General features: G+C 48.2%; 1 protein-coding gene across 1 annotated transcript in view; it reads right to left on the reverse strand.

Moving 5' to 3' along the window:
* Window positions 1-1,343: 1,343 nt before the first annotated feature.
* LOC136628696 (zinc finger protein 585A-like) overlaps window positions 1,344-18,574 on the reverse strand; it is a 119,008-nt gene continuing 101,777 nt past the window's right edge. Inside the window, exons 9-16 of the mRNA XM_066604800.1 lie at window positions 11,902-11,982; window positions 10,364-10,458; window positions 9,741-9,857; window positions 9,484-9,657; window positions 9,278-9,401; window positions 9,131-9,195; window positions 8,542-8,644; window positions 1,344-4,130 (exon numbers count right to left, since the gene is read on the reverse strand). Of these exons, the coding sequence (XP_066460897.1) occupies window positions 2,947-4,130; window positions 8,542-8,644; window positions 9,131-9,195; window positions 9,278-9,401; window positions 9,484-9,657; window positions 9,741-9,857; window positions 10,364-10,458; window positions 11,902-11,982 (1,943 nt within the window). The 3' untranslated portion in view covers window positions 1,344-2,946. The remainder of the gene's footprint in view (window positions 4,131-8,541; window positions 8,645-9,130; window positions 9,196-9,277; window positions 9,402-9,483; window positions 9,658-9,740; window positions 9,858-10,363; window positions 10,459-11,901; window positions 11,983-18,574) is intronic.

Consider the following 18,574-nt stretch of genomic DNA (forward strand, 5'->3'; position numbering starts at 1 on the left):
TGCGGAGCACCTGGTATAGGCAGTTTCATGAGTACTCGGTGTGCTCGTTCCACCACAAAGACTTGCAACAGGGAAGCCTCCGGGAGCAGTTCACACAGCCAGCGTTCCATGAACTTCTCAGGCCTCTGCTCCTCAGTGCGTTCTGGCAGACCTACAACCCAAAGATTATTACCCTGCAAGCGATTTTCCAAATTGTCCGCCTTTTGTCTCCAGAATTCGGCTTTCTGGGTGAGCTCTTGTACAGTAGCTGGCATCGGAGACATAGTGTCATCCAGCGCAGAGAGCTTGTCTTCCGTGTTAGTAACCCGCTCCCTTAAATTCTGAAGGTCTTGTCTCAATAGCTCTTTCCCATTTTTAATGTCCGCAAGACCTGTTTTCATTTCTCCTCTGTGAAGTCCTTGTCGAGGGCTTGTTTTTTCTGGCAAGAATGGGTTAGGGGAATTTGTTTCTAAATGTTCAATAATATCTTCTCATTTGTTACCCACCGTTTGCGGAGCCTTGGCCTGTACATTATAAATTTTGCTATAGCAGGAGCTGAACTCCTCTAGGATTTCCGGGGAGAGTGTACTATCCCAGTTGTGGGGGACTTTATGGAGAATATGTGGGGAAGGGATGTGCTGGGGTGTATCATCTTTGCCAACCATTTTCCACATTTATCGCTGTATTCATTCCTGAGGCCTGAGATCTCTGCCTGCAAGCTGTCGGAGGGGTGTGATTTATTGGATATTTCTTTAGAGCCAAGTTCTAAGAATAGTTATGACAATTTGTGTGTTCTGTCTTTTTTAGCCTTGCCCCATGGGAAATAAAAATCCCTCTCAGTACACATTTCAATGCTTCCCATTTTGCTGCTGCCATGGTTGGGTCAGTCTTCTGGTCTCCTATAAAGTTAATGATAGCGCTGTGTGCTAAATGTAAAACTGAAGAGCAAAGGACCAACATTATATAAAGTGTCATAACCACGTAAAGTAAATCTGCCCCCTTCTTATTTAAAAAGCAAAGAGTTCAATGCCTTGATTCAAACCTTTTGGGGCCAACGTATCCAGATCAAATATCCATTTACTCTCCACACGTGACATTTGATTCATGAAATTACCAGCCCAGGGACTGGGGGATACTCGGTCAATAGCAAAACATCTTACCTTGCAGTTATGTACTTCACAGAAATGTTTTGACTGGGGCTGTACCTTGAAACCTTTTGCAATGTTCTTGAGATGTTCCCTAATTCTCACTCTGAACATGCGTTTAGTCTTGCCTACATAAAGTTTATTACAGGGACAAATCAGTAAATAACATCTGACATATTACAGTCCAGTTGGTATCTAATCTCAAAAGACCGTGTCTGGTCTGTGTTCTGGAAATGTACTGTTGGTGTATGTTTTGTGATGCGTAATTTAGTGCACAGATCACAATTCCTGCATGGTATAAACCCTTTATTGCCAATAATCCGATCTTTATTAGGTTTAGTTTTGGGAATAGAGGGCACGACCAAATGTCCAATATTTTGTGCTTTGTAGAAAATAAGATAAGGTTTATTTGGCAACAAGGGCTCTATTCCCTTTACTTTAGACAGGAGTGCCAATGTCTGTTGATAATGCATTTAAACTTACCAATTTGGGCAATATATTGGGCGATGATGGGAATTATCGTATCGTCACTATTGGAAGGTTTTTGTTTCGGCATCAGAAGATTTGTCCTGTTCATCCCAGCTACATCTGATCTAATTTGTTTTAATTTTCCTATTATCATGACCACTGTTGGTGAAGCTTTTCACCAATCGGGAGGCCTCCTTTAAAGAGTCATTCATCTCAGAGAAATTTCTCTGAGCTTGGATAAATTGGCTTTTAGGGATATTGAGGAGCCAGGAAGGAAGGTGGCAGCTCCTTAGTGGAATTGATGCATTATCATCAGTTTCTTTCTTATAGCTTCTTGAACAGAATTTCCTATTTTGGGTGTCTACGAAAATGGTGACATTCAAAAAACTTGACTCACGTTAGGGGCAAACTTTAGATGAAAGTAATTGTTGACCCAAAATTTTAATATTTTGTTCACCAAGCTACTTAGTTATCACTTTTGCCTTGTGACATGGTGCTCTATCATGCTGGAAAAAGCATTGGTCGTGGCAATGGTCTTAGTCTGTGAGTGAACTCACTCCCTTGGAGGAAAAGCAACCTCATACATGAATGGTCTCAGGCTGCTTTACTGTTGGTTTGACACAGAACTCGAGGTAGTGCTCCTGTTTTCTTCTTGGGACAATCATTCTTCTAGATGTCTCAAAGTCTGAAAGTAGCTTCCAGAGAAAATAACTTTACCACAGTCCTTTGCAGTCCAGTAATCCTGCATTATATTTCCTCTGATGGAGGTTGGAGGTATATTACCTGCAGTAGTTCTCCTCTGCTGCCCCTACAATCTACCGTTTTCAGACCCTGTTCTTAGCCACTCATGGTGGCTGTAGCAATTCTGTAACTACCCAAAGAACACTGTGCACTCTAGTTGGCCACTGCTAATCACATAAGCAGCAATGGTCAATCAGATATTGTACATTATTAGTCTTAAACTACCACTACACTGTTGGTGATTAGGTAGTCTGAAGATTGCAATGGCCATCTTGGATGGCCAAAAACAGGACTTGGAACTGACAGACGAGTGATAACAGAAAAGAACTAATGCAGATGGTATACTTCATACCCTACAGTCCTGGGACAGAATTTTGTCCCGCAACCTGAGGGTCACTTGAATGAAGAAATATTTGCATTAAAGTGCCTGATTCATTCTTTCCATCTCCTTTTTGTTAAATCACTTTCCATAAATACATTTAAAAGGTTTCTATTCTATGTGAATTTTCTAATGTTCAACAAGACTTGATTTAGTTAATACTTTGCACACTATGGGAATAAAAAGGGCATCTCTTCTGTGTCAACTCTTTTATGTTTAACAAGCTTTAATTTGCTAATAAGTTTCATTCTGAACATTAATATGACTGTCCCCTGTGTGACTTCTCTGATGCTTAACACAATTCGATTTCTTAGTAAAGCATTTCCCACAGTCTGGACATGAAAATGGTTTCTCCCCTGTGTGACTTCTCTGGTGTCTGTTAAAAGACGATCTATCTGCAAAACATTTATGACATTCTGAACATGAAAATGGTTTCACCCCTGTGTGACTCCTTTGATGTCTGCTAAAAGAGGATTTGTCTCCAAAACATTTGCCACATTCTAAACATGGAAATGGCTTCTCTCCTGTGTGAATTCTTTGATGTTTAACAAGACCTGATTTGTGAGAAAAACATTTCCCACATTCAGAGCATGAAAATGGTTTCTCTCCTGTGTGAGTTTTTTGATGCTCAATAAGATATGATTTGTGAATGAAACATTTCCCACATTCTGGGCATGAAAATGGCTTCTTTCCAGTGTGAGTGCTTAGATGATTATTAAGAGATGAAATATCTGGAAAACATTTACCACATTCTGAACATGAATGTGGTTTCTCCCCTGTGTGACTTCTCTGATGCTTAACAAAATAAGATTTCTTACAAAAATGTTTCCCACATTCTGAGCAAGAATATGGCTTCTCTCCTGTGTGAATTCTCCGATGTACAACAAGATCTGATTTGTAAGAAAAACATTTCCCACATTCTAAGCATGAAAAAGGTTTCTCCCCTGTGTGAGCTCTTTGATGCTGAATAAGATTTGATTTCTGAATAAAGCATTTCCCACATTTTGAACATGAAAATGGCCTCACGCCTGTATGAATTTTCTGATGACTAACAAAATGTGCTTTCAAAATAAAACGTTTCCCACATTCTGTACATGAAAATGGTCTCTCTCCTGTGTGACTTTTCTCATGTTGAATAAGATGTGATTTCCAAGCAAAACATTTCCCACATTCTGAACATGAATACGGCTTCTCTCCAGTTTGTTGTTCTCCCCTTCTGTCACTTTTATTCTGCTCATCAGTCTGCGATGAATCAGAAGATAGGACGTGTATAAGAGTATCAGTTGGGAGATGTTTGCTATGAAGGGCTGAAGGTGCACCTGGAATATTGTCTTCATATGTATCTTGCGTGATATCACACTCATCTGTTTTATAATCTGCAGATATTCGATGACCCTCGGAGCTCCTAGTACAGTCATCTGTCAATAATAAAATATACTTTAAAAAAGGAAGTCTTAAAAAGTATTTGATATTTTGTAGCATTTACACTACTGGTCACACATTTTAGAACACCTCAATGATTCCAGTTTTTATTGATGTTTACACAGTTTAATGTCTCAAATGTACTTAATGGATTAACTTAGTATCACCAAATTTAATCTAGAGTTTTGACTATTCTAAATTACTCCCTGTAGCTGATATAACAGCTTTACACAATCAAGGCATTCTATCTACAATTGGATTCAGATATTGTTCAGAAATTTCTTTCCAACATTGTTGCAGAAGTTCCCACAAATGTGCTGCACTTGTAGGTGGCTTTGCTTTCACCCTTCTGTCTAGTTCATCCAAAATAAACTCAATGGAGTTGAAGTCTGGAGACTGTGCAGGCCATTCCATTCTTTAAAAGCCTACCAGCTTCTTCTTGTCTTCTTAAGTAGTTCTGACATAAATTAGAAGTGTGTTTTGGATCATCGTCTTGCTATATTATGGACCCCTGAACAACTAGGTGTACACCAGAGGGTATTGCATAGTGTATAAAAATTCTGTGGTATTCTTTTTGTCTAGTGTGCCAGTCAACATGTGCAAGTTGTCAACACTAGATCCAGCAAAATACACTCAGACCTTTATGTTTCCTTCTCCTTTGGACAATTGTTGTTACACACTCAGGAACTACCCTTCCACCTACGCTACGGCATACAAAAATCCTGTGCAATGTACCAAAGATGTCAAATTTTGATCAGTTCATAAGACTTCCACTCTTCAATAGTCCACTAGAGGTGCTGTTGGCCCAGGCAAGTCTTTTTTTAATTATGCAATCTTAGAGATTTTTTTTTTTATCGATTCTCTACCCGTTAAACCTGCAGATGGGAATCTTCTCTTCACAGTTGAAATGGAAACGTGTTTATTGTTTGCTGCATTAAGCTGCGCTTGACGATTTTGAGCCGTGAGACATCGATCACACAAACTATTGACTGTCAAAAACTTGTCTTCTGATTTTGTAGTGGCCATTGGTATGCCAGACCTCTTTAGTTTACAAGTGTCTTTGATGGTATAGGAAATTGTACTTACTGCCACCTTGGCCTTTTTGGCAATTTCTCTGTATGACAGACCTCCACTTCTAAGGGTTATAATAGTCAGTCTGTCTTCTTTGGTTAATAGCCATTTTCTTGCCATTATGATTGCAATTTGCTCTGTCCTGAAAAGCAAAACTGTCTAAATCCTGACCTGGTTATATAAGATTAGAGGGTTTGAAAGTGATCTACAAATGTTGAGACATCTGTAAGAATAGTTTGCATAAAATTACAAAGCCTAATTTGCTTTCTGTGCTGTAGAGTAGCGGTTCTTGATGTGTTCCCTGAAAAAAGGCCTTTGGTTCATTGTCAGATTATTATTGTGTTTTAGGTTTAAATTTCATAATATTTTTATGATTTTAACTTGCTTTTGCTGGACTTGAACCGTTATGGCTCAGGCCTCATTCACACAACCGAATGCGGAAAATGGTGCTTTGCTGATCTGCGTGATGCTGGTTCTGATGGCAGAGACTGCGTATCTCACAATTTTCATAGTGGGGTTGCGTATGACTTGCATCCCATACACAATGTTGCATACGCTGCCCATACAAAAGTGTAGGGCTCATGCTGCGTTGTACGCTGAAAAAAAAGAGCATGCTGCAATCTATTTTGCTTGCGTATCCACACACAGTGTTTATATGCTAATGTGAATGGATCAATAAAAGTCCATTTACTTTCATGAACTCAATTCACCACGAGTCACGAGGTCGTGCATCATGGGCGTAATACACATCAAAATCATGGTTGTGTGAATGAGCCCTCAATGTCAAAAATAACTGGAAAATTGAGGTGTATTAAAACTTTTGACCAGTAGTGTTTTTAGATGGTGCAAGAAATGTTGCACAATTCAATTATTAGCTAAAACAGTAGTGGTAAAACGGTCACAATCTAACAGTAGACCTCTGAACGAGCATCAGTCTGACAAAGAAGCATGGCTTTGTGGATAGGGAAGAGTAACCGAAATTGCAACAACTAATAGATATAAAGTTAGACTAGACAGTCAAAGTTGGACAGATTGTTTAGGTTTCCACTCTATTAGCCAGGATAAAGGCCCATTTACACTCAAAGATAATCTTTCAAACAATTGAAAGTTTTAGCAATCATTCTGCAAAAAGTGTTAATGGACACCTTCATTGCATGTAAAAGGGCCTCCAGGCTAGCATGTGTGCTAGGCTCTGCAGACAGCTGTATGTAGTGGAAATCCAATATATCTATATTGGATTGTGGGCCTTTGGTAATGGACAATGAACCTGTATTCTTGTATAACAAAATGTCATGTTTGCCTTCTGTTCTGATACAGATATAGATATATGTTCTTACATCTATGCAATATCTCTACTTCCTGTGATGAAACTTCTATTCCCTAAACTTTGCTGACAAGATAATATATAGTATAAACACGTTACATTTTCCATCTGTTTTGTAATTTTAGGAGAAGTAGAAATCAGACATAGATAACCGCAGTCTGAAAACAGCTACCGCAATAATAACCCAAGCAGTTTTACTGGAAACTTATGCAAATAACATGGGAGGTTTGTGCAATTACTAATTCATGATGTAATATCCAATCATATCGAAGGAACCACACGTGGGTCCAAGACAACCCACTCATTTCATCCACCACCTGATGGCCAATCACAGATGACCGGAGGATGGAAGAATTGCAAGATGCTTATCCAATAACTAAACAATACGTTGTATCTATGTAATCTTTGACCTGCCCAGATGGGCAGATATGTTAAACTCTTTTAAAAGAGGCTGCGCGCCCAACATTAAAGCAGAATTGAGGAAGCTTATACATGCTGAACCTGTGTCAGTGTGAAATCTTCTTATGCGCATATAATCAATCCAGAATTAATCTGGAAGGGTGTAAACATTCCAAATTGAGTAAGTCGCTGGACGCAAAAGGAAATCCACAACAGCATTGTTCTCGTCTGGGCTGCCGGCAGAATACAATGTAATCTCCCGACTCCCGTGGAGAACACAGCATGCACTCTGTTGAGAGATACTTTATCTCTCTGCGGTCAAATGATGGATTACAAGCTCACTATAAAATTATCGTTCAGACAAAAAGTGCACGATGCCCGCGTTTACACGCAACGATTATCGCTCATTTGTGGGACGTTTGAATGAATTTTGAGCGATAATCCTGATGTGTGAATGGGCCTTTCTGCCCCAAAGGGTTATTCCTAATATTCATACATGGCAGTATAGGGCCTATTTACATCCTTTCCATGTATTTCACAGACAGCACAATGACCCATAATAGCTAGTTAGGCTAGTCACTTGAGTGCTTTTTGAAACGGACTATTGGTCCGTGTGAAAAAAAAATTGCAGCTTGTTCTAATCTGGCCTGTATGATGAATGAGTATGATATGCAATGTCCACTGTACCTGCATCTCCGTTGTCTTTATACTGTTGGAAGTGGTTTTTCTAAGTGGCAGTACTGATCCACCCCCACTTAAAAGCTCTAGAATTACGTTATCTTAGAAACAGAATTCGATGAGCTAGAGAGCCAACTATAGGTATATATGAAGGAGGGGGGAAATATTCTGATCATATAGAATCAAGGTACAGTAATATGTACATGGGGGCAGGGTGCAATATATAGATGCATATTGGGGTGGGCTGAATTATTTGGCTGTATATAGAGGTAGGGTACAGTATACAGGCACTTATAGAGGGAAGGTGCAGTAAACAAATGAACACTGAGGCAGGGTACAGTATGTAGGGATATAGGGAGGACCCCTGTAAAGCGGGTGGCTACGATAGACTGTTAGCACCTATGAACAGCACATCCTTATCAAATATGTCTAAACGGGATGTTATTACACTCAGTGTAAAAAAAAAATCTCTTTCCTAGAAGTTGTTGGATGGAATTTAAGTGATCACAATATCAGAGCAAAAGAATAATTTATAGTGGAAAACGGACCCCTTTAAGGGGCGATCTAGTACCCTGTTACATCGCCTCTAGTTTGGATACAAGATGTAATATCGGTGGGCATGAAGATTCTAGTACCCTGCTGGGCCGCCCCAAGCTTAGATGCAAGAAGTTCATGAAGGCATACAGGTTTCATATGGCATCCTGCGCATATCCGTCCATATTTGCTGTAGCTGAGCCTCTAGATCGTGCAAACTTGTAGGCTGTTAACATTGAGCTTTCCTTCTCATGTTTTTAGAAGGCCTTTTATCTGATTTACAGTCTCTCCCAGGATGGTCTCTGGGGGTGATTCCAGCACTGATTAGTTTATCTTCACATGAACTAGCGCAACACCAGCTTTGTTCCCTTTCCCAGGTTTATTTGGTGGTTACTACTCACCTGGGAGGTCATCTGTAGGAATCTCCTCTTTACACTCCTGTTTGATCCTCACATTTATCTCTGTAGTATTAATATTAGTCAGATCTTCATCCTGATACAAAAGCTGTGAGACAAATATTGTAAAAGTCAGCAGACGGTTGGAGACGTCGTGTGGAATGTTTTATGACATAATGACCTGACAGGAGTAGTTATGAGAGCCACATAGCTGCCGGTCTAGAAGCCGGACATAGATATTAGATGGCGGCTCAATGACCCCTCAGGATCCTCATACACATGTATATCCGGCATGGCTAGACACGCTGCACGTTGTCTCAGTGGAGGAGATCAGCGTCTACCAGACACATCCACTGCTTGTATTGGGGGAAATAAAGGAGCAGATAGACATAAATCCAACCTGTTGGCTCCTTATTCCCACCAGCAGTCTCCACCACCAGAACACTGGGGGAAGATCCAGACAAGATGTAATGTCTCTGGTCAGCGGTAATCCTGCCATCTCCACCGGCCTCATCACACAAGGAGAAGACATCTAACAAGACTGAAGACAAGAGCTTCACAGCCTTCTACAGATCAGAGGGACATCTCCATCTACCTGATGGTCCTGTGGAAGAAGAGGACGGGGACATCTCTCTGGGGTTCTTCTCTTACTGGATGGAACTGCAGGAAACACAGACGGACACTGAAGTCATTCTTTATATACAGATAATAAAGTCCCCGTGGATTTAGTCCTGTCTATTACCTGGTGATGGGAGCGGCTGGCGGGTCTCCATCATGGCCTCCTTGTACAGATCCTTGTGTCCTTCTAAATACTCCCACTCCTCCATGGAGAAATAGACAGTGACATCCTGACACCTTATAGGAACCTGACAACACAATATACAGTCATCACCCAGAAGCCTCCAGTGCTGTTACTGTATAATGTCCCAGCATTCCCTGCAGCGTCACCTCTCCAGTCAGCAGCTCAATCATCTTGTTGGTGAGTTCTAGAATCTTCTGCACATTGATGTCCTCATGTATCAGGGGGTGAGGCGGGGGCCCCGGGATTAGGGGTCTTCCCCATCCATCACACACAGGAGCCCGACAGCCATCACTAGGGGTCTTCTTCACTACTGTGTAATCCTGTATATAGGGAGACATTAATAAACCTCACTACATAGATTTCCAGAGTCCATCACCTCTCCAGTGACATCATCTGTTATTACCAGAGAGGAGAATGATGTTGTTATCGGGCCACACTGGTACCGATTTGATGACCTCGTTGCCAGGTGCCAAATTGGTAGATATGGAAGTTTGTGATGAGAAGATTTGCTGGCAGTTATCTATCAATAGCATGAAATCACTCCATGTTATGTCAAGACACTTCTGCATGAGAACTCAATGAATTCTACTTTATTATCAACATTGCCAACTCTTACACAGAAAGAAGAGGGTGTATAAAAAAGTTACTTGGTACAAAGATTAGTGTTACATAGTTGACAAAACTTATTGATCATAAGGCTTATTGACATCTACCAAATAGTCTCAAAGCTCTTAAGGCCCGTCTCAGACATAGAAATTACTTAAGTCAGGATATAGCTGTTGCATTAGACAATAGTTCTGCTCTAGTTGTGTGTCTTCTCTGTTAACATAGCTTAGTCTTATTTAATTTGTCTGTTGACTTCTTATCTTAAAATCCTAGTTCCTGACACTACAAAGCATAGGTTTTAGTCTTCTATTTAAGGGTCAATAGTCCAATACAAGGTAAGAAACATACACTTATTGCATTCTAAAACTTAACACTTTATATTCCATGACAATGTAATGTGACATCATCAGAATCTCTCACCTCTCCAGTAAGCCGAAAGAGTATCTCTAGGGTGACATTTAATATACTTTCTGCCATCTTGTTCCTCTCCATCCTTGATGGGTCAATCAGGAAAAATTATTTTATGCTGTAGAGACCTGAATGGAAAAAAGATGAGACAATGTAAAAACTGCACAAAATCCCATGTAAAAAAAGCACGGCATGGTTCTTAGAGAAGAGGTAAAACATTTCAGGAGAAATCACAATGTAGATGTTGTATTCTCTCTTTTTGTTCACAATAGGATAAATGTTGAATAGATTGTCAACTGAAGTTGACCCAAGAATCCATCCTAAAAGCCAGCCAATATCATAAGCTGAGGCTGGGGGGGAAAACACTGAAAAGCCTCATTCAACTCTCCCCTCTGAAATGTACCACGAATGCTACAGTCCGACTAATTTTACTATTCATCCACTAGATTGATGCCTCACCCTGTGTCCACTTCCTTCTTGAAGACTGCACATCCATAATACCCTTTATGCACAACGTCTTTGCCACAGGACTTTTAAGAGACTGCGGAATCACCTCACTCATGTCTTTTGCAGCATCAAGAAAAAGGCCCTTATAGAGATACAAACCTTAAGGAACACACAGAGGACCTGAAACTGAGAATGCAATGCTATTACACAACATAACGGTTGTATCTGATAAACAACAAGGAAAAGAAGCTCCAAAGACTTCAACTCAAAGTAGGCCTGTACCCAAACACCAATGAGGAACACCCCGAGTCCAGAGCAGGCCTGTACCCAAACACCAATGAGGAACACCCCGAGTCCAGAGCAGGCCTGTACCCAAACACCAATGAGGAACACCCCGAGTCCAGAGCAGGCCTGTACCCAAACACCAATGAGGAACACCCCGAGTCCAGAGCAGGCCTGTACCCAAACACCAATCAGGAACACCCCGAGTCCAGAGCAGGGCTGTACCCAAACACCAATCAGGAACACCCCGAGTCCAGAGCAGGCCTGTACCCAAACACCAATCAGAAACACCCTGAGTCCAGAGCAGGCCTGTACCCAAACACCAATCAGGAACACCCTGAGTCCAGAGCAGGCCTGTACCCAAACACCAATCAGGAACACCCCGAGTCCAGAGCAGGCCTGTACCCAAACACCAATCAGGAACACCCCGAGTCCAGAGCAGGCCTATACCCAAACACCAATCAGGAACACCCCGAGTCCAGAGCAGGCCTATACCCAAACACCAATCAGGAACACCCCGAGTCCAGAGCAGGCCTATACCCAAACACCAATCAGGAACACCCCGAGTCCAGAGCAGGCCTGCACCCAAACACCAATCAGGAACACCACAAGTCCGGCAGGATAGAACAGAACCCCCAACATGACACGGACAACGAACAAGAACTAGTAAAATTCCATGAGAGAGTCAATGTATTCCACCCCACCATAAACATGATATTAAGCTACTTGTATACCGAAATCAACTTTTTGGATGCCACCATAAAAATTTCCAACAACTTAATACAGACATCCCTATACCGAAAACCGATTGTTCGACTCACATTCCACAGATGGGACAGTTCCCATCCTAGACCCATCGAAAAGTCCATTGTCTACAGCCAGGCCATCAGAGATAACTGGATCTGCTCCAACCAAACAGATAAAGAGGAACATCTATACAATCTTAAAAGGTTATTTTTAACTTATTTGGGCTACCATCCCACCTCAACTGATGACCAAATCACCAGAAGGAAGGAAACGGCTGTGTACCTCTAATAGTGACCTACAACTCACAGCTAGAGGTACTAAGGAAAACCACAAAGAAGCTCCATCATACCTACACAAGGATGACTATCTGACCACCAGATTCCCGGACCCTCCCCTTCTGTGTTACAGGCGACCTCCAAATCTGAGAAACTTTATAAATCAGGAGTGCATTGCCTCCAGACACACAAAAAGGAACTTATCCCTGTAAGATAAGGAGCTGTAAGACCTGCTCACATATACTGACTGCGGACAGGATACGGATCCCCAACACACAGCAGGACTATAAGATTCCGGGACATTCACATGTTCCTCGTCCAATGTTGTGTACCTGATCCCGTGCAGTAAATGTCCTGATGCATTGTTCATTAGTTTATTACCATGTAACATCTGTATGTTTATCCTCTTAAATGTACATTTCTGTACAGTATAGTACTACTAATAACGTGAGCAAAGTTTCCAAGAACTCTTTTGGTCACACTGATCTCCCAAATACTGGTGTGCAGCTTTGAAGAGGTTTTCCAGGCAGCGCTAGGATATACAGGTGTCACAGCAGAAGTCACTACTCCGACGCTTGTGTGTAGCATCTGCAATTGCTGGCCCCTAGACCATGGTGGGAACAACGGTTCACGCTGCGCCCCCCTCTGTATTCCAGCGCTGCCTAGGAAACCTCATTAAGGCTCTCGTAAACATTAGGGAAAAGTCGCCAGCACTAAATGGGATTGGTCATCTGTTCTGCATGTACGGACTCCTCCCAACTTTTATCATCAGATTGAGAAGATAAGGATCAGGCATGTTGAATCTGAAGGCCCGGCTCTTATCTCTTCTTTCGGCATAGATCATTGGTCTGTATTATAAAAGTTATATGTCTGAATAGCAACATTGACTGTATTGGGTTCATATACTTAACCCTTTCCAATCCACTGTCTGACGTCTGAAGACATTCTGATTGAAAGCTGTACAGCTTCAATGTCGAAAGACATCTCGCAGGGTATTCTTACTGTATATCACTGGCCTCTCTGTTGTCGGGGGCCTCTCCAGCATGTCCCATACAGCAGTACTGGCTCTAGCCAGCAGATGGCGCCATTCTATAATGGCAGAAAGATAAAACCCCCTAGGAAACCCTAAATCCAAAATTAGATTGCAAAGGGTTAAGAGTTGTACACACAGATGAGAATTACATCTGTCTAAATAAACCCGTAGTAACAGGGAAACCATGCTGATATAGACCCCGAGACCAGTGACATTTCCAGCTCTTGTGAGCGAAAACTATGCTTTCTGAGCATCAGGTCCTGTAGTTGTATGAGAGCAGCCACCGACTCGACTACTATTGGGGTCTGCACCACATCAACATAACATCACAGCAGAGAGCAGAATAGCCGGAAGACCCTCACCATCACCCCATTATATATGTGACTGACGAGAGAGTGGAGCGACACACCAACAACGACCTCTGTGAGGGGGATACTGCTAGCACTGTGACCAGTGACCGGTTACCTCACCCCTCATCTGTCACCCCGACTCCTGGTCACCACACTGAGGGGATTACTGCCAGCACTGTGACAAGTGACTGGTTACCTCACCCCTCATCTGTCACCCCGACTCCTGGTCACCACACTGAGGGGATTACTGCCAGCACTGTGACAAGTGACCGGTTACCTCACCCCTCATCTGTCACCCCGACTCCTGGTCACCACACTGTGAGGGGGATTACTGCCCGCACTGTGACCAGTGACCGGTTACCTCACCCCTCATCTGTCACCGCGACTCCTGGTCACCACACTGTGAGGGGGATTACTGCCAGCACTGTGACAAGTGACCGGTTACCTCACCCCTCATCTGTCACCCCGACTCCTGGTCACCACACTGTGAGGGGGATTACTGCCAGCACTGTGACAAGTGACCGGTTACCTCACCCCCCATCTGTCACCCCGACTCCTGGTCACCACACTGTGAGGGGATTACTGCCAGCACTGTGACTAGTGACCGGTTACCTCACCCCTCATCTGTCACCCCGACGCCTGGTCACCACACTGTGAGAGGGATTACTGACAGCACTGTGACAAGTGATCGGTTACCTCACCCCTCATCTGTCACCCCGACTCCTGGTCACCACACTGTGAGGGGGATTACTGCCCGCACTGTGACCAGTGACCGGTTACCTCACCCCTCATCTGTCACCCCGACTCCTGGTCACCACACTGTGAGGGGGATTACTGCCAGCACTGTGACTAGTGACCGGTTACCTCACCCCTCATCTGTCACCCCGACTCCTGGTAACCACACTGTGAGGGGGATTACTGCCAGCACTGTGACAAGTGACCGGTTACCTCACCCCTCATCTGTCACCCTGACTCCTGGTCACCACACTGTGAGGGGGATTACTGCCAGCACTGTGACAAGTGACCGGTTACCTCACCCCTCATCTGTCACCCCGACTCCTGGTCACCACACTGTGAGGGGATTACTGCCAGCACTGTGACAAGTGACCGGTTACCTCACCCCTCATCTATCACCCCGACACCTGGTCACCACACTGTGAGGGGATTACTGCCAGCACTGTGACAAGTGACCGGTTACCTCACCCCTCATCTGTCACCCCGACTCCTGGTCCCCACACTGTGAGGGGATTACTGCCAGCACTGTGACAAGTGACCGGTTACCTCACTCCTCATCTGTCACCCCGACTCCTGGTCACCACACTGTGAGGGGATTACTGCCAGCACTGTGACAAGTGTCCGGTTACTTCACCCTCCATCTGTCACCCCGACTCCTGGTCACCACACTGTGAGGGGATTACTGCCAGCACTGTGACAAGTGTCCGGTTACCTCACCCCTCATCTGTCACCCCGACTCCTGATCACTACACTGTGAGGGGGATTACTGCCAGCACTGTGACTAGTGACCGGTTACCTCACCCCTCATCTGTCACCCCGACTCCTGGTTACCACACTGTGAGGGGATTACTGCCAGCACTGTGACCAGTGACCGGTTACCTCACCCCTCATCTGTCACCCCGACTCCTGATCACCACACTGTGAGGGGGATTACTGCCACCAGACTCCTGAAGCAGTTAACAGGATATCCCACCTCTGATGGCCGCTGCCTCTGGTTCTGCCCCCTCTCACACCTGCCGCTGCCTCTGGTTCTGCCCCCTCTCACACCTGCCGATGCCTCTGGTTCTGCCCCCTCTCACGCCTGCCGCTGCCTCTGGTTCTGCCCCCTCTCACGCCTGCCGCTGCCTCTGGTTCTGCCCCCTCTCACGCCTGCCGCTGCCTCTGGTTCTGCCCCCTCTCACGCCTGCCGCTGCCTCTGGTTCTGCCCCCTCTCACGCCTGCCGCTGCCTCTGGTTCTGCCCCCTCTCACGCCTGCCGCTGCCTCTGGTTCTGCCCCCTCTCACGCCTGCCGCTGCCTCTGGTTCTGCCCCCTCTCACGCCTGCCGCTGCCTCTGGTTCTGCCCCCTCTCACGCCTGCCGCTGCCTCTGGTTCTGCCCCCTCTCACGCCTGCCGCTGCCTCTGGTTCTGCCCCCTCTCACGCCTGCCGCTGCCTCTGGTTCTGCCCCCTCTCACGCCTGCCGCTGCCACTGGTTCTGCCCCCTCTCACGCCTGCCGCTGCCTCTGGTTCTGCCCCCTCTCACGCCTGCCGCTGCCTCTGGTTCTGCCCCCTCTCACGCCTGCCGCTGCCTCTGGTTCTGCCCCCTCTCACGCCTGCCGCTGCCTCTGGTTCTGCCCCCTCTCACGCCTGCCGCTGCCTCTGGTTCTGCCCCCTCTCACGCCTGCCGCTGCCTCTGGTTCTGCCCCCTCTCACGCCTGCCGCTGCCTCTGGTTCTGCCCCCTCTCACGCCTGCCGCTGCCTCTGGTTCTGCCCCCTCTCACGCCTGCCGCTGCCTCTGGTTCTGCCCCCTCTCACGCCTGCCGCTGCCTCTGGTTCTGCCCCCTCTCACGCCTGCCGCTGCCTCTGGTTCTGCCCCCTCTCACGCCTGCCGCTGCCTCTGGTTCTGCCCCCTCTCACGCCTGCCGCTGCCTCTGGTTCTGCCCCCTCTCACGCCTGCCGCTGCCTCTGGTTCTGCCCCCTCTCACGCCTGCCGCTGCCTCTGGTTCTGCCCCCTCTCACGCCTGCCGCTGCCTCTGGTTCTGCCCCCTCTCACGCCTGCCGCTGCCTCTGGTTCTGCCCCCTCTCACGCCTGCCGCTGCCTCTGGTTCTGCCCCCTCTCACGCCTGCCGCTGCCTCTGGTTCTGCCCCCCCTCACCCCTGCCGCTGCCTCTGGTTCTGCCCCCCCTCACCCCTGCCGCTGCCTCTGGTTCTGCCCCACTTCACACCTGCCGCTGCCTCTGGTTCTGCCACCCCTCACACCTGCCGCTGCCTCTGGTTCTGCCCCCTCTCACACCTGCCGCTGCCTCTGGTTCTGGTTCTGCCCCCTCTCACACCTGCCGCTGCCTCTGGTTCTGCCCCCTCTCACACCTGCCGCTGCCTCTGGTTCTGGTTCTGCCCCCTCTCACACCTGCCGCTGCCTCTGGTTCTGGTTCTGCCCCCTCTCACACCTGCCGCCGCCTCTGGTTCTGCCCCCTCTCACACCTGCCGCCGCCTCTGGTTCTGCCCCCTCTCACACCTGCCGCCGCCTCTGGTTCTGCCCCCTCTCACACCTGCCGCCGCCTCTGGTTCTGCCCCCTCTCACACCTGCCGCCGCCTCTGGTTCTGCCCCCTCTCACACCTGCCGCCGCCTCTGGTTCTGCCCCCTCTCACACCTGCCGCCGCCTCTGGTTCTGCCCCCTCTCCCACCTGCCGCCGCCTCTGGTTCTGCCCCCTCTCACACCTGCCGCCGCCTCTGGTTCTGCCCCCTCTCACACCTGCCGCCGCCTCTGGTTCTGCCCCCTCTCACACCTGCCGCCGCCTCTGGTTCTGCCCCCTCTCACACCTGCCGCTGCCCCCTCTCACACCTGCCGCCGCCTCTGGTTCTGCCCCCTCTCACACCTGCCGCCGCCTCTGGTTCTGCCCCCTCTCACACCTGCCGCCGCCTCTGGTCCTGCCCCCTCTCACACCTGCCGCCGCCTCTGGTCCTGCCCCCTCTCACGCCTGCCGCTGCCTCTGGTTCTGCCCCCTCTCATGCCTGCCGCCGCCTCTGGTTCTGCCCCCTCTCACGCCTGCCGCTGCCTCTGGTTCTGCCCCCTCTCACGCCTGCCGCTGCCTCTGGTTCTGCCCCCTCTCACGCCTGCCGCTGCCTCTGGTTCTGCCCCCTCTCACGCCTGCCGCTACCTCTGGTTCTGCCCCCTCTCACGCCTGCCGCTGCCTCTGGTTCTGCCCCCTCTCACGCCTGCCGCTGCCTCTGGTTCTGCCCCCTCTCACGCCTGCCGCTGCCTCTGGTTCTGCCCCCTCTCACGCCTGCCGCTGCCTCTGGTTCTGCCCCCTCTCACGCCTGCCGCTGCCTCTGGTTCTGCCCCCTCTCACGCCTGCCGCTGCCTCTGGTTCTGCCCCCCCTCACCCCTGCCGCTGCCTCTGGTTCTGCCCCCCCTCACCCCTGCCGCTGCCTCTGGTTCTGCCCCCCCTCACACCTGCCGCTGCCTCTGGTTCTGCCACCCCTCACACCTGCCGCTGCCTCTGGTTCTGCCCCCTCTCACACCTGCCGCTGCCTCTGGTTCTGCCCCCTCTCACACCTGCCGCTGCCTCTGGTTCTGCCCCCTCTCACACCTGCCGCTTCCTCTGGTTCTGGTTCTGCCCCCTCTCACACCTGCCGCTGCCTCTGGTTCTGGTTCTGCCCCCTCTCACACCTGCCGCCGCCTCTGGTTCTGCCCCCTCTCACACCTGCCGCCGCCTCTGGTTCTGCCCCCTCTCACACCTGCCGCCGCCTCTGGTTCTGCCCCCTCTCACACCTGCCGCCGCCTCTGGTTCTGCCCCCTCTCACACCTGCCGCCGCCTCTGGTTCTGCCCCCTCTCACACCTGCCGCCGCCTCTGGTTCTGCCCCCTCTCACACCTGCCGCCGCCTCTGGTTCTGCCCCCTCTCACACCTGCCGCCGCCTCTGGTTCTGCCCCCTCTCCCACCTGCCGCCGCCTCTGGTTCTGCCCCCTCTCACACCTGCCGCCGCCTCTGGTTCTGCCTCCTCTCACACCTGCCGCCGCCTCTGGTTCTGCCCCCTCTCACACCTGCCGCCGCCTCTGGTTCTGCCCCCTCTCACACCTGCCGCTGCCCCCTCTCACACCTGCCGCCGCCTCTGGTTCTGCCCCCTCTCACACCTGCCGCCGCCTCTGGTTCTGCCCCCTCTCACACCTGCCGCCGCCTCTGGTCCTGCCCCCTCTCACGCCTGCCGCCGCCTCTGGTTCTGCCCCCTCTCATGCCTGCCGCCGCCTCTGGTTCTGCCCCCTCTCACGCCTGCCGCCGCCTCTGGTTCTGCCCCCTCTCACGCCTGCCGCTGCCTCTGGTTCTGCCCCCTCTCACGCCTGCCGCTGCCTCTGGTTCTGCCCCCTCTCACGCCTG

Source organism: Eleutherodactylus coqui, chromosome 5, assembly GCF_035609145.1.
Source record: "Eleutherodactylus coqui strain aEleCoq1 chromosome 5, aEleCoq1.hap1, whole genome shotgun sequence".
Classification (NCBI taxonomy): Eukaryota; Metazoa; Chordata; class Amphibia; order Anura; family Eleutherodactylidae; genus Eleutherodactylus; species Eleutherodactylus coqui.